Here is a 27,309-nt window from a genome sequence, read left to right as displayed (position 1 = left end):
TCACGGGATGGGGGCGTGATTGAAATATGTAGTATACTCCTTTGATTAAACTCAATTTACGGGTTTTTATATAATTGCAACGTAGTTATAAGACTTTTGGTAGCAACAAATTGAGACGTTGGGTATCCCTCTAACTGAACCGATTTTTGATTAGTCAACGGTCTAAATTTGTCTCGGCCAGGATATGATTAAAAGCCTAAATCGGCCAAGGAATAGCCGAGTACAATATTTTTAAACTTAAAAAATTAAAAATAAAGAGCTAAATGATTTATTGTGTCTTTCTCTTTTTATCGACAGACGCACTTGGATATATTATTTTCATAATTAATTATATGTATTTCCCATGTTAACGTCACCTTATGTGTAAATTTGGTGAGCCACAGTATTGAGTAGCGTTGTTAAGTTAGGATGGAAGAATTTTGTAATGAAAGCAAAAGTGGGGTAGAGGATAAGGGATGGGGTAAAACGGGTTATCATAATGTTTTATTTTCTTGACTTTAAGTTAAACTCTATCTATCAAAAATACGAAACTCAAAATGAGAAAGAGTTCTAAGAAAAAAAACACCTACTTATAAATTAGGTTACCAGTATATCACAATGAAGTAAACATTCTGTAACTATTCATTAGAAAAATCTCTCTACAACTTCTTTATCCCTTCTCCTTATTATTACCTTCCACAAAAATTCACAAATACCACAGTACAGATTCTAGACATGAAATGACATTTTCATGAAGAAAAATTATTTGGTAGAACTAGCCGAAATATTTTTGTCTGCTAGATTCATAACAAATTCCGCGGCAATTTTGCACAAGTCCCCAAATTCAGTCTAAATACTTCACGAACACTTTAAGCTGGTCCCCAAATTTTAAGATCCTAAAATATTAAATATTTAATCCATTGTCCTCTCCCTTCCTCCCTGTAAAACATGAGCTATATAGTCCGATAGGGGCGAAGCTATTTGGAAAAATATATCTGAAGCACTTTGTATTTTTGTATCATTAGTTGTACAAAATACAGCGAAAAATGAAGCATAATTCCTGTTTTGTTGGCTAAAAAATAAGGCAAGAAATGTAAGCGTCAAAGATCTAACGCAATGGGTTATCTTAAGTTGCTTCGCCGTAAATAATGCTTTCGTCCTTGTGAAAACACATAACTTATTGTACTCGTGATATTTGAAATGGCTGTAGAATAATAATTTTTCAAGGACGCATGGATGGATAGATGGAATAAAAACATTGTTTTTAGTATTTGTTGAGTTTGTTAGCTGAATTTGTTTGCTATCTTCATATTCTGTGTAAGCATAGCATCTAATACGCCGATAGAATCGGGGGGGTCTGTTTTCTATGTGGGAAGGTAGGAGGTAAAAAATAGTCTAAATCCATATAGTGACAAATTAAGATTGTACAATTACTATAGCCTGAAACCATCTTGCGACCTATTTAGAGAATTTTGAAATAGATAACTTAATCATTTTAGTAATTAGTGAGATCTTAATAAACAAACAAAAAACATTTCTGCTTTAGGATTACTAGGATGTTACTATATTTTACCCATAGAGAAAAAAATAAAAGAGAGAAATCGAAGCAACTAGAAGACGAAAATAGGCAGTGTGCCTAGAGGCCTACTCAGCGCTGTTGTCGCGCTAAAATTTATTGCTATTCCACTACTTTTCAAATGGGAGGATTAAAAATTATTTTAAAAAATATTTTTTTACTTTTTACTATTTCCATATTTAGGGCAAGAATATTAGATTTGATATTTTCGTTTTAATGTTTTAATTAAAAATTACATAGAATTTTATTTTTGTTTTAAAAAATTTGTTCATGAAAGATGAATCCTTCTATTTCTAAAAAGGGGGAAATATTTTTCATAATGAACATTCAGCTGATTCTGACCGCCCACGGCTGTTTGCTAAATATCGCTTTTCTTTTTATTCACATTATTATTTATGATTGACTTACAAAAAGCCCTGGGCGGCTTTTGATTTTCGTCTGCTTCTAAATTTTTTTTTTTTTTTTTTTTATAATAAATAATGTTTATTTTAAAACCTAAAAAACTACAATATTTATTATATAGTACATTATTATTTACTTACATAAAATATAAAAATTATGTTTTACAATGCCCTTGTAATTTTATTACAAAATACAATATGGCAAAATTTCTAATGGAAGCATAATTAAGACAGTTATTTTTGAAGAAAAACAAAAATTAATCATTTCATTTTTCTTATAAATTTTATTTGACAAGTCAAGGACAAAATTTGTTTAGCAAAGCTACTTAATAATTTACTTTGTCCGTCTAAAGGAAAATGTTATATCTAACTGTTTCTTGACTTGATCAAATAAAAAAATTAAATTAAATAAATATTTAATATAATTATTAAATATGCTAAAATATTGTGGAAGAACATATGAAAAATATAAATTCTTCTAAATTTAGGGATGGGGAAGTAGTATTTTACCATGAAAAAGGGGTGAGTATTCATCCTCTTATCCTTTTTCCTTATGATTTTACCTAATGTTATTTAAAATGTCGTCTTAAATGAATACAATTTTCATAAAACAACATCCATTTGATTTGCAGTATTATATATCTTTATATAGAATATGTGGATTTTTGTCGTAGAATATTAATATAGTCCCCAGATATTGGTAAATAAGTTCAGAAAATGGAAAGGGGTAAATTCATCGGGTGGATCGGGGGATATCGTTATATTAGCCAGCTAGGAGAAACATTATGCGAGAATCTCATTTTAAATTTTTACAGTCCAATATCCCCCTCCCACTTATTTTCCCTTTACGTTCTCGCGCGCCGGTTAGAAAGCCAGATGATTTAGTAGGTTCCTATAGCCTTAATAATAGTTACATCACAGTTTACTAATGTGCTAATCATTCTCTAAATCATTCTGTTACTTATCTGTAAGTAATAACTTTAGGATCAACTTTCTGCTGTTAAAGCAAAACAGAGCTTTTCCCTTTTTCATTTTACATGTAAGTTTAAAAATATTTATATATTTCTTGAAAATCAAGTTTTAAGTTAAATTAAAAATAAAAATCTTCCATTTCAATATAAAAAATCTATGAATCGAATAATATAAAGCATAGTTAAAATTTGTTTTTAGGTTCATAATCATAAAAATGACTTGTTACATTTGTAAATATGATAAAATTTGTTTAACTTGTGATTTGTGTGAAAAAGAATTTTGTTCAGGTAAACATTTTAACATTGTTAAATCCATATAATAAAGTATCACATTGTCTTTTTGTTTGTCTGTACCGAAGGATCTTGCTTACTGCTGAACCGATATGGTTCTCCTTTACAAACTAGCTTATAATAGATCTAGGGAAGGTTTATAATAGTTTTTGGGAGGGTATCTCCACCATTCCAAGAGAAACCACCCAAGAAAATAAATCCCATTTTTTTAAACCTTAAATCCTTATACTAAAGTAACAGGATGTCTGTGTGTCTGTACCGAAGGATCTCGCTAACCGCTGAACCGATCGGGTTCTCATTAACAGGGTAGCTTCTCATAGGTTCCGGGAAGGTTTATAACTATTTTTGGGGGGTGGGACACCCCCAACCCCCCCAAAAAATGAAAACCCCCCCCCCCCCCAATTTTATTTTTTTATTTTTTTAACTAAATTTAAAAATGAGGGGGGAAGAAATCCCCCCCCCCAAAAAAAAAAATTTCACCCCCCCCAAAATTGTTTTTTTACTTTTTCTTTTAAAATTTAAATTAAGAAATTGGGTTATTAAATTTGACTCTCTCCTCCTCAAGTGCCCCTAGAGGCCTCTAGGGGCGTAGCCGCTAGTTGAAAAATAAAGTGCCACAGAGGCTTGTAGGTGTGGAGATGCTAGTATTAAAACCAGAATCATGCTGGAGAGGGGTGTGTAGTGTTGGAATATCCACTGAAGCTCAAAGTGTCTCAAAAGATCACCCGTGTGACGTTATAAAAAATCTCTTTTTAGGGGTTTCCCAAGCAGCTATTTTAATAATCAATATCTTGTTTTTATATAACTGAAGAGGGGTGGGTAAGAAGGAGAGAAAAAGGGGAAGGGGGTTGTGGGGAAATTTTCTTTTAGAATTGTTTTTCAGAATATCATTCCCTTTTCCCTGGAGGTTTCCTTTTCCACTACTCCTCTCATCCCCCATTTTTATGACGTCACACGGCGGATCTTTTAAGACACTTCGTAAAGCTTTGTATTCACAATTCTACACACCTCTATCTACAATTGTCTACAATCCCTTAAATAGCCAAACATTATTTTGCTCTTAAATTTAAAATCTTATTTCATAGAGAATCATTTGAGACTGCACAAACCCTCCACCTCCAAAAGTTGCCTGCCCTACAGGATCCATGATCTACCAGAGTTTGGAAGGTTCCTGGTGGCCGCTAAGGAATAAATCATTACCTGGAATTTATTGACAAGAAAGAATATATCTATAACAGCGTTGCTATAAAAATTATGATATTGAAGATACCCAATATTAAATGCTTTCTCTCAAAGTGTCTATCGAGCAAAGAATTTAGTTGTCATAGGAAATGAGGATGATTACAGTCCCTCAACAGATTATGACGTCATACGATAAAATGAGAGGCAAGCATAAATTTTACCATTGATAAATTACAGTGTATACTGGCCTCTCATTGGCTACTCTATCGTATGACGTCATAATCTGTTGAGGGACTGTAATCATCTTCTAGGAAACATCATTCTAAAAATGGAATCTGTATGAGTCATTTGGCTAAAAATCAAAATGATTAAAATAGACAATTAATGAACAATATGATATTTTAAATACCTATATCACAAACTTCAAATAGATTACGAAAGGGCTCGTCTGCCGAGCGTCAACCTCGACTTATTTAAGGATGCGTTGAAATTCTTTTTGAATATTGCCATATTCGAGCCAGGTTTAGACTTCCAACAGATTTTTTAAATTGTAAAATTTCTCTTAGACTTAGAGGCGGATTACATGTGGCTGCCAAGCCCTAGATTACATGATTGATTTCAATCTAGAAGTTTCAGAGATTTTTAGCTTCTTGATAATCATGAAATATATTTACAAATAATGATTTTCACATGTAATTAGGATATTGCGCCAGGTATGAAATTATTATTAACTAAGCTACTCTATGATTATGGTATACCCGTACCTTTATTTTTACATCATGTAGTAAAATATATAAAACTGATAAAATTGACTCCTGCTTTTAGTGGCTCTGAACTCGAAGGTGGAAGGAAGAGGCAGAAAAGAGCCTAAATTTATTTCAAAACTTAAATTGATAAATTGAATAGCCTTAAACCTTCCGGGGACTTTTAGTTAGCGTCAGCAAGATCTTAACAGACAAACATAAAAAAATTATCGTCCCTGCTGTTTAGGAGATCTTATACTGGATGAGGAGTGTGTAGTATGGGGTCCTAACCATGTAGCTGAACCATTATGCTTAGAATGCCTTAGTCCTGATAACTTACAGGTAGATAAATAGATACATAGATGGATATATAGATCAATAGTTAGATAAATACAGATAGACACAAATACAGACTGATAGACAGACAGATAAACATTATACTGACTGTCAGACAGACAGATAATCGTAAGACAGATAAATCGGTAAATACACCAATAGATTAATATAGATAGACAAACATACCTACAGACTTTCAATTAAACAGACAGACTGACTGAAAAACATGCATAAGTCAGACTGACTGACTGATAGTCAAAAAGATAGACAAACAATAGACAGACATACTGACTGACAGACAGACAAACATAAGACAGACATTCTGAATGACAGACAGACAGGCAAGCAGACAGGTAAACAAATAGAGAGGTAAAATACAAATTCATAAATGTAATAATACAGATAGATTGATACATTTTAAAATCACAAGATAGATAGTTAAATATGTAGATGTTTTATTTAGATTTGTAAAGACTGTGGATACTATTTATGTGAACTTCATATTCAACAAAACATTATACATCAGGTTTAATTGAATTGAAAGAAGCGTAGTTTCCAAATTGTGTCTGTCAGTCTCTCTGTCTGTCCATTTGTAACACTAATACACTATGGGACATTTCAAAACATTTTAAATTTTTATCAGAGTTTATCAGAGATTTTTTTACATGAACATGTAGCTTTTGAGGTGTAGATTTGACTTTATTTCATCCATTTTAGGTAAAAGTCCCGACTATTATGCTTTTTTTCGCTTTAAAGTTTTTATTAAAAAGTAAATGACTTTAACGCTTAAATTAAGTGCAACGACATTTATTTGCGTAATATTTATGTGTTACTTTGACCGTCTCAAGAAATGGGAGGTGGGGAGTGTCAAAGGGTGGGGATTTTCAAGAAACAGGGTAAAGAGTAACAGCACGAAGAAAGGGAAAATACGAGATGAAAACATTTTGAAACATTTAATTATTAATATTCTATAATCGAGATTAAACTTACTTATCAAGTATTAATTTCTATAATCAAACATATTTTAATCTAAAAGTTATATACTGGATAAAATGTCAAAATTTCGCTCTAAAACTACGTTATTTAAACTAAGAAACAATTTAACTAGCCTTGCTAACTTACTTCCTTAATTTTAATCTTTCTAAATAATTTATTTATAATGAATCACCCAAGAAAGATATAACCTAATTCTTTCTTAAAAGTTTTAATGTCTAAGACTATTACTCTTAGCTCCTGGAAATGAAATTCCCCTAGAACATATACACCTGGAGGGTGTTCATACAATACCAATCACATTTTTCATGATTTATGCTTTTGTCAATTTTAATTTTTTAGAGACAAATGGAATACAATATTCTTTTTTTTTCTTATAGTTTTTTTAAGTTGCTAAAATTAGTAAATATTTTGCTGAAATGTAAAACCACCCTGAAAGTTTCCTAATCCCCACCCCCATAATTTCCAAGATGGGACAGGAAATATCAAGTTTTCTAAGATTGTAAAATTTCTATAATTAGAATTAAAGACAATAAGTAATAAACATGTCATTTATACAACTCTCAATTAGCAAACTTTAAATCTTAGAAATGAGTTTGATATCTTAATTATATTTTATATATTTAATTAATTAATTTTATAACCTTTAAGTACATTATACAAATAAACATAGAGATATATGGGAATAATAATTATAAGATGATTAAAAAGAGAACTTTTCACTTTTCTTCCCTATTACTTTTTATTCATTTCTTACTTATTTTAGTGAGTATATGATTATTTATGAATATTAAAAAGATTGGTATATTTATATAAAGATTACTTAACTAGTTTTTTTGTGGCGACAAAATCTCTTCTATGTAAGCACTAATACAAAAAAGAGTACTTAATATAAATCAGATTTTAGAATTATTTTATGATTATTAAAATGTAAAAAATAATATTGAAAAATTCTAAACATTTTATAATAGGTTCTAAAAGAATCAAATTTGATGAAATATAATTTCAAACTAATATTTTGTATCCCAACCCTTTAAAATTACATAAGAAGACGAAATGAATTAGGTATGTCGTCCTTGTGCATAGAAAAATTTAAGTCATGAAAAAATTATAAATATTAGCAAATAAAAAATCTTTTTCAATAATTTTTAAAAAGAAAATTGTTTTCAAGTCCATAGATTATGACCGAGACATATTTCATATCTCTATCTTAACCAGGGAAAAAAAGAAACAATACATGTGCATTTGTCCCATAGTGTAATAGTAATTTCTGCTTATCCATTGTAAAATGTTTTTTAGTCAGTTAAGAACTCACAACCACTGAACCATTTAAGTTCTCCAGTTTATGATAGCTTCTCATACGTTCTAGGAGTTTTTTTGTATTCTTATTTTAATTTTAAGTCTTGAGATAGTTTTATGATGTCCCTTTCTTTTTTAAAACCAAAGCCCCAAATATTTTTAAAAAAATTTCTTCCATATTTATTTTATTAAAAGCGAAGCTTTTCTATAATTAGGGTCGGTCCGTCCGTACGTCCGTCCGTCCGTCCGTCCGAGATAGATAGCTTTTATTCGTTAATTTAGGCATGTTAGAATTGTCCTATCGATTTCAAACTTTGCATGATGATTCCTGTAGTAGTTGGGTACGATTTAGAAAGCGTAGCAACTCTATAATCATTACCAGAATGTCCGTACGTCCATTTTAAACATGTTGATTTTTCTACTTTTTTAACAACAAATTTTCAAATGTTCTAATTATCCGTTTGATCTGATTTTTGGTATATTGATTCCTGGGACAGCAAAGAACAATATTATAAGCGAAGCAACTCTATAATCAAGTCCAAAAATGTAAGTATGTCCATAAACATTATCCTGTTTTTAAGCAGTTTTTCAACAAATTTACCTACAATTTTGATTCGACATTTATACATTTATGTTCCGATTTTTCAGTTCAGATACTATACAAGTGTTAATGTCCGTTTGTCCTACCGTTTCAGTGCTTCGCTTTTATGGATGTTGTCATCCTTGTTTTATTTAAGATTGAATGTAAAATAATGAAAGAAAAGGATATGAGACTAGATGATACGATAAGGTAATTACAGTAACCTACACAATTAAACCCGTTCTATAAAACTTTGCTTCTCTCGCTACGTATGTAACTATAAGTTATGTATTAGATCATTTTATTGAATATGACTGCTTTATACCATTTTGGGAGGTTAATATACATTTTATAACATGTTTTAAGAGAAAGAAATTTAGCAATTTAAACATTTTTTAGTCAAGCATAATTTTTGTCATGTGTTTGTCTAATGTTGGTAAGATATTTGTCCGTCCGTTTGTACCAAAAGATCTCAATAACTTCCGGATTTATACATTTTAAATTTTTTTCAGGGAAAATGAAATGGAGACAGCCTACCCACTAATTGCACCGCTTAGATGTCTAAGGTATAATATAATATAACTTAGAAAATTACTTTTTCTAGTCATAGCGGTTAGACCGCTCCTTAATCGCTTTTTAGCTGCCAGCCGCTAAATATTAAAACAGCTGTAGAGTGGCCAATTTTAAAGCTAAGATCACCAAATTTTAGGTGGAACTTTTATTTTTTTATAACAAAAAAAATACTTTTTCTGACCATCGCCGAAAAACTGCAAATAACAGAAATGTGCTATTTTTGGCGGTTACGGCGGTAAAACGGCGGTCGGCAGAGCCAATTAATATTTTTATCTGTTTCTGATCACAATAAAATACTTGGTTGGTCTATAGCTGTTTTGAAATTCGGCGGCTGGCTGCTGACAAACGGCAAAATTACAGGTAGGAAATATAAAATCGGTCAAAAATCGGTCAAGGAGTGGTCAAACGGTCATGACGTTACTACTCACGGAAGTTTATTATTGCTCAAGAATGTACCACAAAATTTTTTAGGTCTCTAGCTGTAATAAAAGCCACGATATACATGATATAAGTCCATATTAAAAGCAGGACATAAAATCGGTCATTAAATCGATCAGGAAGCGGACAAACGGTCATAACACCACTATTCTCAGATGTTCATTGATATTTAGTTTTCACAAAAAAATAAAATTTTAGGTCTCTATCTTATACACAAAAGTCATAATGAAGAAATTAAGATTTATTTAGAATTTTTTCTAAATTTGGTTCCACCTAACCGACTTTGACCGGACGCCACGACCGACACAGACCAGATATCCTTATGAGATCAACTCTTGCCGACGTATAATTACTAAACTTAAAAAGTCATGAAGTCACAACTCTCTAGCTTACCTACAAAAAAATGACATTGAAAAAACTAGGAGGGGGGGACAATTTGCCCCCGTCCCCCCCGATCTGTAAGGGTTAAGTAGAGAATCATACTCTGTTCGTTTGTTATTACCGATATTGTAAGAGCATAAAATCATTATAGGAAAAATGCTAATTTTTAGGAATCTATATTTCCTCTAAGCATGAATTTGATTTAGTTTCTTCTTCTGCTACTCAAATCATGCTGTTATCTATGATTTTTGCATATATTATTATTGGTTTAGACTGAAAGAAACAAACCCGGAATCTTGGAGAATAGTTGATAACCTAATGGACCATAGGTACGTTTTTGGAGATTTAACTATCTACAGAGTAGCTGCGCTATTTAATCTATTTATTATCCTCACACATTAGTTTTTGTAGCTTTTGTTTTAGGTTTTCTAGAATTTAAACTAAAATATATATTATTATTGAAAATATAAAGTACAGTGTGTTTTTTTTTATGAGAACTTTTTTGAAAGCAATTTTACCCCACTTATAGTTATCAGAATTTAATGATTAATGGCTTATTTTCTTCGTTTTTTATAATCATTTATAGAACATCAAAAAAAGTATTTCAGTTTTTATTAAAAAAGTACAGTAAATTTAAAAATTCAAAACCTAGGTGTCAACATCTAAAAATGGTTTTAGCGCATTTTTCTCATGCTCAAATCTTCTACCCTTTGCAAGAATGACTGCAAAACGCTTCAAAGTTGAGATACAGAAATAAAAATTTAAACATATACTTTTGGGGACATGCAGTAGAACATATCAAAGTTTGAAGGCCATATCTCAACCAGGAAGGGAGAACTGGCCCCCCAAAGTGGACTACTGAAAATCCATTTTTTTTCGTGCAAAGGTTAGAAGATTTGAGCTTAATAAAAATGCGCTAAAACCTTTTTTAGATGTTGACACCTAAGTTTTATATTTTTGATTTTACTGTACTTTTTTTTATAAAAACTGAAATATTTTTTTGATGTTCTATAAATGGTTATAAAAAACGAAGAAAATAAGCCATTAATCATTAAATTCTAATAACTATAAGTGAGGTAAAATTTCTTTCAAAAAAGTTCTCATAAAAAAAACACACTGTATATTTCAAATGAACGGATCCTTCCATAACAAGCGTGAATTCTTTATTAGAGCTATCCGTTACGCTGTACAAACTAATATAATTAAGAAGAACTTACAGTTATACTTAAAATTAAAAATCTTGCATTTCAGAGAAGAGAGAATGCAAGACACCGATTCCTATATTCAGCCATATAAGGTAACTAAAAAAGCGGCCCTGAAAAGTATAATTTTTTGTTTATCTCAACAGCTGTTTAGTATTTTCCTTTAAAATGCCTTGTTGAGCACTGACCCCCCCCCCCCCCATATACTTTTAAAATAAATTGAAAATATGTGGGGAGTGTAGTTTTCAATTGTAAAAAGTAATAGGGTTGGATTCAGTGATCAATAGGCACTTTGTGAGAAAACACAAAAAAAGAGACAGGAAGGGCCAATGAGTTGTTTTTTACATTAGTCACCAAAGTTTTACAATAACTTTTTCTTATTACCAACTTTGGGAACTTTAGTGAATTTTGATTGGCTGATTTATTAAAATGAGTTTTCAAACGTTTTAAACAGTAAATTTATTCTACAGAAAGGGGTTAGTTTGTGCATCATCATTGGGGGATGCAGATAAATTTATTGGCCTTTTTCTTATCCCTTTAGAACCCTGCAACAAAATCTGGTTTTGACTATTCATGAATAATAGAAGGAGAATCAAATTACCATTTTGTCTTGTCTTCCCTGTAAAAATATTGTGCATATGATTTATGATTTATGTTAACCTAGTTTATTTCTAGATTGATGTAATTGATAAAGTTACAAAGGATCTTGAAATAGCTACAGAAGACCAAATAATCCAGGAATATATTTTCATTCATCTATATTTCAAAATAGTGAAGGAAAAGTTACAATTCCATAAACAGAAATAGACAATTACAAAAATATAATTATATGAAAGGTTAACTTAATTTTTTTTTGGAAAAGTTCTAACAATTTTTAATCAAAATATTATTTTAAAAATAATACATACATTAATTATATTTGAGCTTCTCTGAAAAAAATATATGTCCTAGGTATTGGGATATCTAGATGTAAACTGCCTTGCAATTAGAGGTAAATTAAATTGTTTAAAGAACTTCATCCTATAATATAACATTTATTTTCTCCTGAGTCTAAAGATCTCTAAAATTACTGGTCCAAAGGGATTGTACTTTTCAGGGAAGCTTTGTGAATGTATTTGAAAGGTTTTAAGCTTTTATTATAAAGGTAGAGATGGTACCTACAGAGGGAGGGGTATCTATCCAGTGGCTAGTCTTATGAACCATTCTTGTATTAGTAATACTATAGAAATATTATTATAAAGGTAGAGATGGTACCTACAGATGGAGGGGTATCTATACAGTGGCTAGTCTTATGAAGTATTCCTGTATTAGTAATACTATAGAAATATTATTATAAAGGTAGTGATGGTACCTACAGAGGGAGAGGTATCTATCCAGTGGCTAGTCTTATGAATCATTCCTGTATTAGTAATACTATAGAAATATTATTATAAAGGTAGAGATGGTACCTACAGAGGGAGAGGTATATATCCAGTAGCTAGTCTTATGAACTATTCCTGTATTAGTAATACTATAGAAATATTATTATAAAGGTAGTGATGGTACCTACAGAGAGGTATCTATCTAGTGGCTAGTCTTATAAACTATTCCTGTATTAGTAATACTATATAAATATTATTATAAAGGTAGAGATGGTACCTACAGAGGGAGAGGTATCTATCTAGTGGCTAGTCTTATGAACTATTCCTGTATTAGTAATACTATAGAAATATTATTATAAAGGTAGAGATGGTACCTACAGAGAGGTATCTATCTAGTGGCTAGTCTTATGAACTATTCCTGTATTAGTAATACTATAGAAATATTATTATAAAGGTAGAGATGGTACCTACAGAGAGGTATCTATCTAGTGGCTAGTCTTATGAACTATTCCTGTATTAGTAATACTATAGAAATATTATTATAAAGGTAGAGATGGTACCTACAGAGGGAGAGGTATCTATCTAGTGGCTAGTCTTATGAACTATTCCTGTATTAGTAATACTATAGAAATATTATTATAAAGGTAGAGATGGTACCTACAGAGGGAGAGGTATCTATCTAGTGGCTAGTCTTATAAACTATTCCTGTATTAGTAATACTATAGAAATATTATTATAAAGGTAGTGATGGTACCTACAGAGGGAGGGGTATCTATCCAGTGGCTAGTCTTATAAACTATTCCTGTATTAGTAATACTTTAGAAATATTATTATAAAGGTAGAGATGGTACCTACAGAGGGAGGGGTATCTATCCAGTGGCTAGTCTTATAAACTATTCCTGTATTAGTAATACTTTAGAAATATTATTATAAAGGTAGAGATGGTACCTACAGAGGGAGGGGTATCTATCCAGTGGCTAGTCTTATAAACTATTCCTGTATTAGTAATACTTTAGAAATATTATTATAAAGGTAGAGATGGTACCTACAGAGGGAGGGGTATCTATCTAGTGGCTAGTCTTATGAACTATTCCTGTATTAGTAATACTATAGAAATATTATTATAAAGGTAGAGATGGTACCTACAGAGGGAGAGGTATCTATCTAGTGGCTAGTCTTATGAACCATTCCTGTATTAGTAATACTATATAAATATTATTATAAAGGTAGAGATGGTACCTACAGAGGGAGAGGTATCTATCTAGTGGCTAGTCTTATAAACTATTCCTGTATTAGTAATACTTTAGAAATATTATTATAAAGGTAGAGATGGTACCTACAGAGGGAGGGGTATCTATCCAGTGGCTAGTCTTATAAACTATTCCTGTATTAGTAATACTTTAGAAATATTATTATAAAGGTAGAGATGGTACCTACAGAGGGAGGGGTATCTATCCAGTGGCTAGTCTTATGAATCATTCCTGTATTAGTAATACTATAGAAATATTATTATAAAGGTAGAGATGGTACCTACAGAGGGAGAGGTATCTATCTAGTGGCTAGTCTTATGAACCATTCCTGTATTAGTAATACTATATAAATATTATTATAAAGGTAGAGATGGTACCTACAGAGGGAGAGGTATCTATCTAGTGGCTAGTCTTATAAACTATTCCTGTATTAGTAATACTTTAGAAATATTATTATAAAGGTAGAGATGGTACCTACAGAGGGAGAGGTATCTATCTAGTGGCTAGTCTTATAAACTATTCCTGTATTAGTAATACTATAGAAATATTATTATAAAGGTAGAGATGGTACCTACAGAGGGAGAGGTATCTATCTAGTGGCTAGTCTTATAAACTATTCCTGTATTAGTAATACTATAGAAATATTATTATAAAGGTAGTGATGGTACCTACAGAGGGAGAGGTATCTATCTAGTGGCTAGTCTTATGAACTATTCCTGTATTAGTAATACTATAGAAATATTATTATAAAGGTAGAGATGGTACCTACAGAGAGGTATCTATCTAGTGGCTAGTCTTATGAACTATTCCTGTATTAGTAATACTATAGAAATATTATTATAAAGGTAGAGATGGTACCTACAGAGGGAGGGGTATCTATCTAGTGGCTAGTCTTATAAACTATTCCTGTATTAGTAATACTATAGAAATATTATTATAAAGGTAGAGATGGTACCTACAGAGGGAGAGGTATCTATCCAGTGGCTAGTCTTATGAACTATTCCTGTATTAGTAATACTTTAGAAATATTATTATAAAGGTAGTGATGGTACCTACAGAGGGAGAGGTATCTATCTAGTGGCTAGCCTTATGAACCATTCCTGTATTAGTAATACTATATAAATATTATTATAAAGGTAGAGATGGTACCTACAGAGGGAGAGGTATCTATCTAGTGGCTAGTCTTATAAACTATTCCTGTATTAGTAATACTTTAGAAATATTATTATAAAGGTAGAGATGGTACCTACAGAGGGAGAGGTATCTATCTAGTGGCTAGTCTTATGAACCATTCCTGTATTAGTAATACTATATAAATATTATTATAAAGGTAGAGATGGTACCTACAGAGGGAGAGGTATCTATCTAGTGGCTAGTCTTATGAACTATTCCTGTATTAGTAATACTTTAGAAATATTATTATAAAGGTAGAGATGGTACCTACAGAGGGAGGGGTATCTATCCAGTGGCTAGTCTTATAAACTATTCCTGTATTAGTAATACTTTAGAAATATTATTATAAAGGTAGAGATGGTACCTACAGAGGGAGGGGTATCTATCCAGTGGCTAGTCTTATAAACTATTCCTGTATTAGTAATACTTTAGAAATATTATTATAAAGGTAGAGATGGTACCTACAGAGGGAGGGGTATCTATCCAGTGGCTAGTCTTATAAACTATTCCTGTATTAGTAATACTTTAGAAATATTATTATAAAGGTAGAGATGGTACCTACAGAGGGAGGGGTATCTATCCAGTGGCTAGTCTTATGAATCATTCCTGTATTAGTAATACTTTAGAAATATTATTATAAAGGTAGAGATGGTACCTACAGAGGGAGGGGTATCTATCCAGTGGCTAGTCTTATGAATCATTCCTGTATTTGTAATACAAGAAATATCATTCAACAAACTAGGTAAAAATTTTCTGTCTTAGAATCCATAATTCCATATACTAGCTGATATAATTTATTTAAAATGCAATCTTTAATTTTTCTAGATAATTTATGCATACATCCAAGAAATTTTCCATTTTAATATAATGACATTTTATCAATCCTTTTTCATAAAAAGATGTTATAATTTGTTAAACCCAAATCTTGACTGTTTGACTCATGGACATAATTGTCCTTGTTAAAAATACAAAATTGTCTATAATTTAGATTAAAATGTTATGCCACTGTAGAAATTAAAGAGGGACATCCTATTACTACACATTATGCATCCCCTCTTCTCTCATTAAATTCAAGGTAATTATTATTCATATCACACGAATAATGAAAGTGACAATTTAAGATGCCTTACTAGCCTTTTCAAACCTAACTAAAGAATTTGTCCTGAGGATTAGCAATAAAAAGTCAATCAATTCAAGATTGTACCTTTTTATTACATGAATCTTCTTTCAAGAATGATAAGACAATTTCTACATTACTTAGATTGGACTGATTTGTTAATGATTTCGGACGGACCTACAGAAATATAGAAATGCTTTGCAAATGTAAAAGTTGAAGTTTGTCATGATGAAATGTAGAAAGAGTGTGTCAAAAAGGACTTTAAATGGAACAAATATAATTTTTTTTTTGAATAATAGATGGCAAATTGTGGATATTGTGAGTGATTTTTGCATACCCTGAAAAAGGTTTCTCTCAGTTGGCTAATATAATGATACACTCCATCCCCCCTTAAGTCTTTTTCTCATTCCCTCCCTTACAACCCTAGTTTATATTAATAAAAAAGCGTTCCTAAATTAAAAAAAAACTTAATTTGCAGAAGAGAAAAGTTGAAGTCCAGATGGTTCTTTGACTGCTGCTGTCACAGATGCTCTGATGGACAGGACCTTACCAGGTACAGATCACGATACCTTTTCCAGTATCACTTAACAACCGATAGTTATCCGCTGGATTAGGTCTGAATTATAATGTATAACATCGTATTACAGAAAATTTTCCATGAATATTGAAATAAAAATTATAGAATTATACCCAGTTTTGTTAGCCCGGGCTTCCGTTGATAATAAATGATATGAAATAACTTCCATTGACAAATATTCTAAGATTTTTAAAAATAATTTGCCAGCGGAAGTAAGATCCTGCATTTTTATATTTAAATGTTTGCTGTAGGACAATAATATATAAATTATTTTATTCGGAGCTTGTTGCCTAAGGTTATTGGCTTATGGGCCAAGGTATTTTACCAACTTTTGGGACATTAAAAAATAACTAACATATTTGCAGCCTTTTTCACAATTCGGTGTGTAATTGTAACCTTAAACGTTAAAAGGGTATCACATCTATCCCCCAAAAGTCCCTGTTGGTAAATAAATAGACCTACAGGCCCTCTCTGGTGAAAGTCTGCAATCAATAAAATTTTATCTAATATTTTATAGTGGATTAAAATGTGAAAACTGCGAAAACGGTTACCTATTACCAGAGAATCCTTTGATTTCTGACACAATTTACAGGTAGAATAAACGTCATATATATCCAATAATAGCGCAGCAACAACAAATTGTAATATTAGCTAAACAAGCAAAGTAGGTTATGGGGTAGATTCTCATAGGTTAGAGGAATATTCACAAAAAAGTCAAATGTTTATCTTAAAAGCCAAGAAAATAATTTCTCCATTAAAATCAAAAGATGCTCATTGGTCATCATATTAGAATTCATCTTTGGCTATATTATCATGAAAACTTCAGCTAATATTTTTTACAAATTAAAGGATTACGTATTGATGTTAATGATTTACCTTGTTAATAGTTGTGCTTGTGGCAATGAGTTATCATCGGCAATGGTGTCAAGAATTACATCCTCATTTGAACCTATGCTGGAGGCTTTGAAGGTTTTCCAGCTTCCAGGTAAAAACCGAAAGCTACTCTGTCTGTCAGTCCGTTCGTAACGCTATGGGGGTACAGCGATTTTCTCAGATGCTATTTAAGATGTACTACTGATTATTTTAGTAAAGAAAAACTCCTTACCAAAGAGTATCCCCAGTATACAACTTACTTGGTCCTCCTGTCTGAGATAAATGCTTCAAAAGACAAATACATTTTTATGACGAAGACCAAACTGCATAACTTTTGTGTCACTTTTGATTCCTGTGACGTCATATAACGAGGAAGAGGAAGAAGAGGAAAGAAAACCCCTAAAAAAAGGGATGGAGAATATGACGTCAAAAGTTGTGCAAAAGTTATGCAGTTTGGTCTTGGTCATTTTTTATGAAGGGTTTGGGATTTTCTATAATTCAGTAATTACATATCTCTCTTTTTTTATGACCACAGAACATATTCTTTTTAACTTAATTCGTCTTTTTGTCCAAACAGGATCTTTTGTGCTTCTCTACTTATTGAAGTTGTCATCCTTGTTTTATGATTTTTATTGTATATGAATTTTAAATTAGTTTTTTTAGATCTTAGTAGAAAGACAAAATTTTTTTGAAAAATACATTTTTAAAACTAATTAAACTATTTAGGTACTTCAGAAGAAGAAGGTTTGTTGGAAACTTTGACCCAAAGATTCCATCCAAGTCACTACCTACCCCTAGGAAAATTATGCATTCATATTATTTGGAAGAGGTCCTCAATATTCATTTATCGCATTGTATTGCAGACAGCTTTTCGCAGATATTAAAATGAAAAATTATAAGATTAAAACCATGGTTTTTAGTATGGCTTAGAACCGGTTCTTTTCCAGCTGATGTAAATCGGTTTTGAAGCCTTACTGTAAAATAACTCATGAAATTAAACTGTTTTTAACCTATTTTTGAATGGGGGGTCAAAAATATACTAGGACACCTATAGAATCAGACTGCAGAGCCCAAATTTGAATTAAGTCCCCAGTAAACTTTTTTGGGGGGATTTAAAAATTAATTTTTAGTGTTGCTGTAATCATTTTGACCGAAGCAAAAGCTTTTTTTTACTTCGGGTAATATTGTGGCTTACAGAACATTTTTATATAATTCACTTTATATTGATACAATAAAAAAACATTACTCTGTTCATTGGAAATAATTTTTTTTCCCAAAACAATTTATTTCATTGAAAAATCTAACATTTACAATAAAACAAATAATTCTGAAATCTAACCAATGAGAAGCCTTGTTTTATATAATTCTTTACAATTCAAAAAAAGAGTGTTTTCACAAAGTGACTTATTTCCAATGTAGTTAAATATTTTTTATTTAAATAAAATGAAAAGAATGAAAACCGTACACATAAAAGATACATACTTTTTAAAATTATTTTAAAAGATAAGTTTGAATAATCTTATTTAATAACACATTTGTATATGTGACAAAAATAAATTTGTTGTATTGCATAAACATTTGTTGTCATTTAACCCTTTACAGCCATTTTTTATGTTTTTAAAATAAGTGAGAGAACACAAACATGTTAATGTTAATTCGTTGATATATTATAAAGAATTAACTTTTTAGTGAATTTTTATAGGAAAATCATAAGGCCTAATTTTACTCTATACCAGAATACAATATTTATGAAGCAAAACATTCTAAAAGCTACGAATTTTACCCAAATAAAAAAAAGACCTTTTGCTCGGATCAAAATGATCATGGCAACAGTAAAAATTAATATTTAAATCCCCCCAAAAAAGTTTATTGGGGACCTAATTCAAATTTAGGCTCTGCAGTCTCATTCTACTGGTGTCATAGCATATTTTTTATATATGTTTTAAAAATAGGTTAAAAACAGTTTAAATGGTGTAGAATCTATGTATAGTAATTTTTTAAGTGTTTATGACATAGTGGATTGTTTAAAAAACATTATATCATTCATAATTAATTTACAGATTTAAAGCTAAACCTTGGAAGAAAACTTGGCCGTACAACTGGTAACTTTAATTTAAAATTTAATTATTCAAATGTTTTAAACATAAAATTACTATTTATTACCACTTTAAAGCAATAACTAAGCGAGTAAAAATTTAAAACAATTCCAAAAAATAGATTTGATTAGATATTTATTTATGATACACATATACAAACAATAAAATTGAGTATTATTGAAAAAATTAAGGACATACATATAATTTAAATTATAATTATGTACAGTGTCAAAAGACTTAACAATCTCGTGAGAGGTAATATTGGATAGCATTTGCAATAGATAATATACAAGTTTAAAGAAAAAAAATTTAAAATATGAAACAACAACAGAAATTTACTAAAAAATTAAATTTTATTCCAGTGTGAAAATGAGGGAGTGAGGAAGAGTGTATGTGAAAGAAACTAGAACATTATAAATTAAATTTTTAACAAATAAAATTGATAATAGAGGAAGTATGGAGTTAAGGCTATTACTTAAGTTAAATTTCTCAAAGACATGAGCGGCATAAAATTCTATTATTGTGGATTGTGGATGTGGTTATAATTCTATTTAATAGGCACTTTTTAAGCTTGCTTCTAAATTGCTTTACATTCAAAGCATTTCTTATACTGTCAATATCATTAAAATTATTCCATAGGGTTGGTAAGGAATAGTAAGGTATTTAGTCTCTCAGCTAGAGATATTCCAAACATGAACAGGGACAAACTACATTTATTTAAAGTAAATATTTGTAGGCCCTCTGGAAACTGCTGAAAATGATGTTCTTGTTAAAAAAGTTAAATTATGTGCCGAAGCTTTAGGTAATATTATATTCTCAGCTGTTATTCAATATACACGGCTGATTTTTGTGAAGATTTTCATTCCAGTATACTTTGTCCGTCGCTCTGTCAGTCATATTATGGGCAAAATATTATATTACAAAAATATGAAAAATAATGGTTTCGTGATTTTTTCTCAAATAAATCTATTGATTGCTCTTTTTCTTAGCATAGCTTTTCTATAACTAGAATATGAATTTAAAAAGAAAATAAAGAATGAGAGGTAATATATCCACTTCTATTAGAAAACAATAATAATCATATTCCATTGATAGAAAAATGTTCAATAAATTTTCTTTCTTTTTATAATATCTATAAAAAAATAATTTTGTAGATGTTATGAATGTTATTTATCCCGGACTGAGTAAGGTAAACTTTTTTTTATACTTATTTAAAATAAAAATAAGGGTAACTCTATCCTTAAATTAAGCATAGTTCTAATTAAGGAATAATAATGATTATTCTTTTTGTATAGAGGATGTGGAGATAATATTTTTTTATTTAAAAATAATTTAATAAAAGTCACTTAATACTCTTTTAGGAGTTTTGCCATCCAAGTTAAATAGTTTAAAATATCGCAAATTATTTCTATAATCAAGTCCTAAAATTAAAGAAGGTTCTTATAAAGTATTTTTGGGAGTATTAAATTTGCTGATCATTCAGACTCCTAAAAATGTTTAAAATAATTTAAGGAGCTTACCTTAGTTTTATGAATGTTATTATCCTTGTTTTAATATTTAGTACCGAGGGCTGCTTTGTTATGAGATAGCAGAGTCTTTAATTCTACTAGCATCAAGAAATATTCAAGATAAAGAACAAAATTTAACTCAGGAATGTTGTTTAAATAAGTGACCAAACAAAAAGATTTTGTCTTAAAGAGGCACAGCAATAAAAAAATAAACCAACTACCACGGGTGAAAAAATAATGCATCCCTTAATCAAGATAAATTAAATTACCCCATAACTAAACTGAATCTATGCTACTTAGTACAGACTAATCATTAGTCAACCTAGACTGCCTAAAACTTTCAAAGCCAACGAATGACAGAACGACTTCATAAACTTTTGGGGGCAGTATAATTAACAATCCAATGTCAACTAGCTCCTTAAAAATATATTTCTTAAAACTTTTAAAAATAAACGTATGGAGCCAATTGATAATTCTTCAAATACACAATAGAGGAAACAGTCCCTAATTTTAGAAAAACTCTAAATATATTCTTAAATATTAAACAACATATTTTTACAGATTATTAATGAAGTATTCAGTCTTGATATAATGCAAAAACAAATTGATTTAATTTCCAAAACATCTTCTAATAAAAATGAGAAGGAAGAAAAAGAATTAGAAAAAATATTTTCTGTTTCTCTGTTGTTTATTGAAGAAGGTAATTTTAGTAAGAAAGACACTCTATAATTTATAATTGTCTTTTAATCACCTTACTGAAGCTCATATTTTAGAATAGTATATTATTCACTATGACGTAATTGAGGAATTTCGACCAAAAGTTTTTCTATCTGTCCCCTTTATTATAGGCACTAAATTTAAACACTTTTGGCCGAAACATCCCTTATTACGTCATATTAGAATTATGGACTATTCTAATATGAAGTCATTTTTTTTAATGGGCACTAAAAAGATCTTTACATTTCAAACTATCGATTTCTAAACTCAACTGTAACCAACAACTGATTAAATTCGAAAGAAAAGTCATTTTAGGGGGGTTAAACTTTTATGCATTAATCTTTTTATACTTTTGTCTATCTATCTGTCTATTGTTCTATCTGCATACCTATTAAGCTATAAAAATTGGAAAGAATTTTAATGAATATAATAGATTTGAAATCTGCATAAAATTTTAAGGATTTTTTTTTATAAAATTCGTTTTTTATATAATTTATTATTTAAAAGCGCAAATCCAATTTAAGTTAATAAATTTTGACCAATAGGATAGGTGGATTGGAAACTACCTGCGCTCTAATTGGTTGAATGATGTACGTCACTTAAGCTTCTCCAATCAGGGCGCAGATAGTTTTCAATCCACCAATCACAGATGTCAAAATTATTTAACTTAATTTGTATTTGCGCTTATAGATAAAGAATTATACAAAAAACGAATTTTATAAAAATTCCTTAAAATTTTATGCAGATTTCAAATCTATTACATTCATTAAAATTCTTTCCAATTTTTATAGCCTAATACCTATATCTATCAGTCTAAATATCTATCTTAACTTAATATAGTTACTCAAGAGACAGATTGTCTGATTCCACCAATAGGAGAATACTAAAGGAACATACAAGAGATCTCATTGGTTGAAATTTTGTACACATTTTGTTACGTATGGGCATAGTTTTTTCATTTTGTTCGTTTTATGAGTCAGCTATAAATTTTCGCATATTTTAGGATTAAGCTTCCCCTGGGTATATTATTCGCGCACAAAATTCTCGTATAATATGAAGCATATGACAAACTTGTATTAAGTTGGTTATGAAAGCCTTTTGATAAAGTTAGCTTTCTAAAAAATATATCGTCAAATAACTTCGTCTCAAATTTCGTCGCCAGTATCTAGCATAAAACGAAATATAAACAACAGTTCTGTCTGCAAAAATTCCCTTTTTAATTTTGACGAAAAATGGGGTCAGTTGGACTATCATTCTAGATATGATATGTCTATTCTTAACTCATATGCAATGTATGAAAGTATTGATCTATTTATCCATCTGTGTATCTATCTATCTATATTCCCCATCTATTAATCTATCTATCCATTTAGGATTGAAATGTTTGAGCCTGGATCGGTCAGGCAGTTATGAACACGACGTGTGTCAGAAACTCAGACAATTAAAGCAAAGCTGCGCTGATATAATTCAGTTCCAAAACTTCTTGTAGATAGAATTATAGTTTTATCAGGAAGGGAGTGAATATTGGATTGTAAATTATTATCATTGGTGCCCAAAGTTTTTAAACCTTGCTATTTTTATAACAGTTTGATTGGTTGGCTTAAACTTTTCAACGAATAATTTTAATCAACTCAGATGGTAATTTTGTTCATAATGGTGGGGATGTACATTTATTTATACTTCATTGTCTTATCGCCCTGATTTAGAGTCATTATTGTTTGTATAAATAATAAAGATAAATTTACTTATATTGTAGTTATTGAATTTAGTTAAAATATTGGCCGTTTTATGAAAAGGAATAGTACGTCCGCAAAGGACGGCTCTTCTTATCGTTAATTTAGACATGTTAGAATTCACTATTGATGTCAAACTTTGCATGGAGCGTAGAAATCCTACTACTTAAATTTTAAAATTTACAATGAAGATAGAGAGAGAGAATATGACGTCATTTTTTATAGGCACTGTAAAAAGCTTCGAGAAAAGGATAAATAACATTTTAAATAAAAAATAGAAAATAAAAGATAGGGAAAAGAGAGTGCCATAGAGAAAGAAATAGAGAGAGATAAAGAAAGCATTGGTTTAACATTTCTCTTCCTTACTTATACATAGATAGATAGTTAACCTCTAAAGGCCAGCCTCTCTTCTCCTTTCCTCCCCCCCCCCCCCACCCCTCTCCAACCTTTATTTCCTTCAGAGGGAAAGTTATTTCTGGAACACTCATTCATTCAACAGTATACACATATATTGGACGAAACAGCTGTTTTTTGTTATTGTAACTTTTCGAACATTTGTGATTTCATCATTTTGGAGGATTTTTAGGTAATATTTCTTTAATATAAAAACATTAATAATATAATTTAAGGAAGCTTTGTATTGGTCTAGAAATAGAATAAGTTATATGGAATCAAGACTTGTAGATAAGCCAAGCTTCTAAACAAGTTTATAAACGTTCATAACACAAAAATATAAAATAAAAAAATTCTATGTATAATAAACAAATATTAATAACATAAAATTATTAATGAAATAGAAGACTTTTATATAATAAAGGATAATTATCTATCCATAAGTAACAAAGAAAAAAAATATTTTTTATTGATAGTTTATAAACAGATTGGAAAGCTTGTTTCATATTCAGTAAATGTAATGTCTCACATTTGTAAAAATAAACGTGATGTTTAAATGTTTTTCTTGCTGTTAAGGTCTTCTGAAACCAATCAAAGATGTAATTTCCATAAAAAAAAATAAATAGTGATTATGCAAATATAATTTAGGAGAATAGATATAAAAGTACGTGGATATTTTGACAGGGGAATTTTTGTCGTCAATTTAGGTTGCTAATATATTACTCAGATATTGATCAATACGTTCCTCCATGGTCAGGGGAGGGAATAAGGACATACTTACATTTTTAGGAATGATTATAGAAATGCTTTTCTTAAAACATTGTATTTCAAAATAGGTTAATTATATCACACAAAAAAACTATTTATCAAAAAGATTATAAAAATTTATTAAATTCTCCGTTTTATAGAAGATTTTTTATAGATTCTGGGATTATTTAAGGCTATTTATATGCCACCTTTACTTCGAATTCATAGCCCCTAGATGTTATTGTACTCTAATATAGAGACGTAGAGAAGCTAATCTTTCTAGAACCTGCATTAAGGATTAAAAACACCTGTTCCATAATAAAGAATACACATTTTATGTAATAAACAGATTAGTTTATGTTGAAAAATCAATAAATACATACATATAAATAAAACTAAAAAAGTTTTATTCAAAATATCTATTTAAGTTATTTATTTCAAATGATATTAAAAGAATGAGTGAAATTTATTGAGCAAAGTTATTGTTATAAAATTGACGAAACACGGCAATGAACTGTCTTTGTTCACAAAGTAAGTAAAACAAAGATGATATTGACAACATTCATGATAAACAGACAATAAAGTCTTTTAGAAGCGCAGTAATAACAAGTTATTAACTTTGGTTTACTTTTCAGGGAAGCTTTGAGATATTTTGTGAGTTGTGTAGGTCATTTTTAAAGGAGAAATAGCACCTAAACAAAGGGTTGTTAACTTCCCCCAAAATTAATTTGTAAAGGCTCTTCATTATTATGGATGTATTATATAACTTTTTGCTCGGTCAGACATTAGAGAAAAACACTACAGGGGGAAGGGGTTAGAAAACTGTTTGTCCCCATCCCAAGGACCTTGTACCGACTTTCAATTGTGTTTTGAATATTAACACAGCCGAGTAGCAGAAAGCAATTTTCCAGCAGACGAAAAGGATACATGGAAAAGGGGGGCAGAACGTTATCTAAATATTTATAGAGTAGCTCCGCAGTCAGCAAGATAAATGTACTTATTTAGTATTTTAAGCTGTAATGGAAACTTCAATATGAAGCTTCTCCGAAAAAAAATATGTCCCCTCTTATTGTGAGTCATTACCTTAGATTGTATGAAACAATTATATTTGCTATTAAATATGAGTTTTTAAATATATACATTTTAATCATTTTAGTTGAATATATGTTTGAATTAATATTTCATTTCTTTAAGTATATACTAGTGGCTTCGCCCTTAGCCTCTAGGGGCTTTACTCCAAGAGGTATAAAAAGATAAGTACCTCTGGTGCTGCCACCACCACATTTTAAATTAACTGCCAAAAATAGCCTAAAACCACCACATTACCAGTAGATATATTCTCTGAAGAGTATAATCCGATCTGTGTGATTTGTTACACTGTAATATAATAGGACTAGCGGATGCGTCACTAGCATCTAGGGGCTCTGTATTCGAAACAAAAGGAAAGGGCAGAAAAATAGCCTTAAATCATATCCAGACTTATTTATTTGAGATAAAATAGCCTAAAATTATCTCAGGACATATACGAAGCTTCACTGTAAAGGAGAACAATATCGGTTCAAAGGTTAGCGAGATCCTTCGCTACACACAAAAAAATCTTACTACTTTATATAATAGGATAAAAATCTGAAATCTGAAAATAAAGAGTTTTGTGAAAAATATAATAAAAAGTGTATATAGAAAAGCTGTGCTAATTCAATTTTAAAAAGTATAGAAATATAGATTTTAAAACTGAGATTTAATATGGAATCAAATATCACTTGTTATTAGTTAAGATCTATTAATTGTAGTAAAAATGATAGAAAGATAGATGAATTCAAGATTATAACAAGGATGATTACGTCCGATTCGATTCTAGTTTTTTAATTTTTAGCATAAAAAAAATAAATACTTAAATGTAACAGGCTCTATGTGTCTGTTACTGTGTACCGAAGGATCTCACAAAGCACTGAACTGATATGATTCTCCTTTTATGGAAACTTCTCATAGGTCCTGAGAAGGTTTATGAGCTTTTTTTGGTGGTGGGGGGGGGGGTATCACCACCCTCCCTTGAGAAATCACCCCTACAAAAAAACAACCCCCCTCCCCCCAAAATATTTTTAAAACTTTTTCTTCCAACAACCGTAATTGAATGTGGTGGGGGTCGACTCCCCCCCCCCATTCAAGGGCTCCTAGCGGCCCCTAGCTAGGGGCGTAACCGCTAATTATGTATGAGAGACAGTTCATGAAGGGATGATTCCTCGAAGAAACAAGTTGATCGCGACAGAAACTTTATTTTATACATATTTTAAAAGAAACAATCTTATATCTGGGTAGTTAGCTTTACTTGTAACCAAAGGTGGAAACGCTATCTCTTATTTGTTGGATAAAATAATTTGGTGCTTTCATGAAATCTTGATTGGGTTGTACAAACCAATAATTTTAAGCTGAATAAGTGATAATTTCGTTTACTTTGATTTCAGGTGCATATTAATTCATCGTCCAATGTCTTTATCAAATGATATATATACTATTGCAATTAACGGCTTTGGCGTATCCGAATCACAGCGATCCTTTCACTTACCTAACTGGTAAAAAGGGATAGATAGATTGGAATCAAATATCACTTGTTTTAATATTCTAAAATCTAGGTTAGTCTTTATTAAACAATTACACAATCAAATTATAACAATGTGAAATTTTGCAATATTATATTATTAGTCATAGTTATAAAATAATCCATAAACAATAATCTGAAATGGCTTGTCTATTTTGTGGATTTAATAAGGAATGATAGAAAATTTTGTAAATAATCAAATTTAGCAATCCAGCTATAATCA

At 30.3% G+C, this 27,309-nt stretch overlaps 1 protein-coding gene and 2 long non-coding RNA genes across 3 annotated transcripts; all 3 read left to right on the top strand.

Moving 5' to 3' along the window:
* The first annotated feature begins 3,127 nt into the window (after positions 1 to 3,127).
* LOC145323689 (uncharacterized) lies at positions 3,128 to 4,436 on the top strand. The gene is made up of 2 exons (XR_013881055.1): positions 3,128 to 3,215; positions 4,304 to 4,436. It is a non-coding gene; the product is annotated as an uncharacterized LOC145323689 (long non-coding RNA).
* Positions 4,437 to 5,394: 958 nt separating this feature from the next.
* LOC145324528 (uncharacterized) lies at positions 5,395 to 18,180 on the top strand. The gene is made up of 15 exons (XM_080167112.1): positions 5,395 to 5,485; positions 5,943 to 6,005; positions 8,509 to 8,561; positions 8,864 to 8,917; positions 10,016 to 10,072; positions 10,995 to 11,040; positions 11,621 to 11,684; positions 11,898 to 11,936; positions 12,090 to 12,158; positions 15,372 to 15,471; positions 15,718 to 15,804; positions 16,325 to 16,399; positions 16,941 to 17,015; positions 17,311 to 17,408; positions 18,023 to 18,180. The coding sequence occupies exons 3-15, from the start codon at positions 8,524 to 8,526 to the stop codon at positions 18,178 to 18,180; spliced, it is 960 nt and encodes a 319-aa protein (XP_080023238.1). The 5' UTR covers positions 5,395 to 5,485; positions 5,943 to 6,005; positions 8,509 to 8,523.
* A 1,174-nt stretch (positions 18,181 to 19,354) lies between these two features.
* Positions 19,355 to 21,043, top strand: LOC145324302 (uncharacterized). Its single transcript, XR_013881236.1, has 4 exons — positions 19,355 to 19,398; positions 20,129 to 20,194; positions 20,547 to 20,581; positions 20,954 to 21,043. It is a non-coding gene; the product is annotated as an uncharacterized LOC145324302 (long non-coding RNA).
* The last annotated feature ends 6,266 nt before the right edge of the window (positions 21,044 to 27,309 follow it).

This window comes from Acartia tonsa, chromosome 7, assembly GCF_053477335.1.
Source record: "Acartia tonsa isolate MP-2025a chromosome 7, ASM5347733v1, whole genome shotgun sequence".
NCBI classification, from domain to species: domain Eukaryota; kingdom Metazoa; phylum Arthropoda; class Copepoda; order Calanoida; family Acartiidae; genus Acartia; species Acartia tonsa.
The sequence above is the reverse complement of the archived record's forward strand: the minus strand, read 5'-3'. Positions and strand labels throughout refer to the sequence as shown.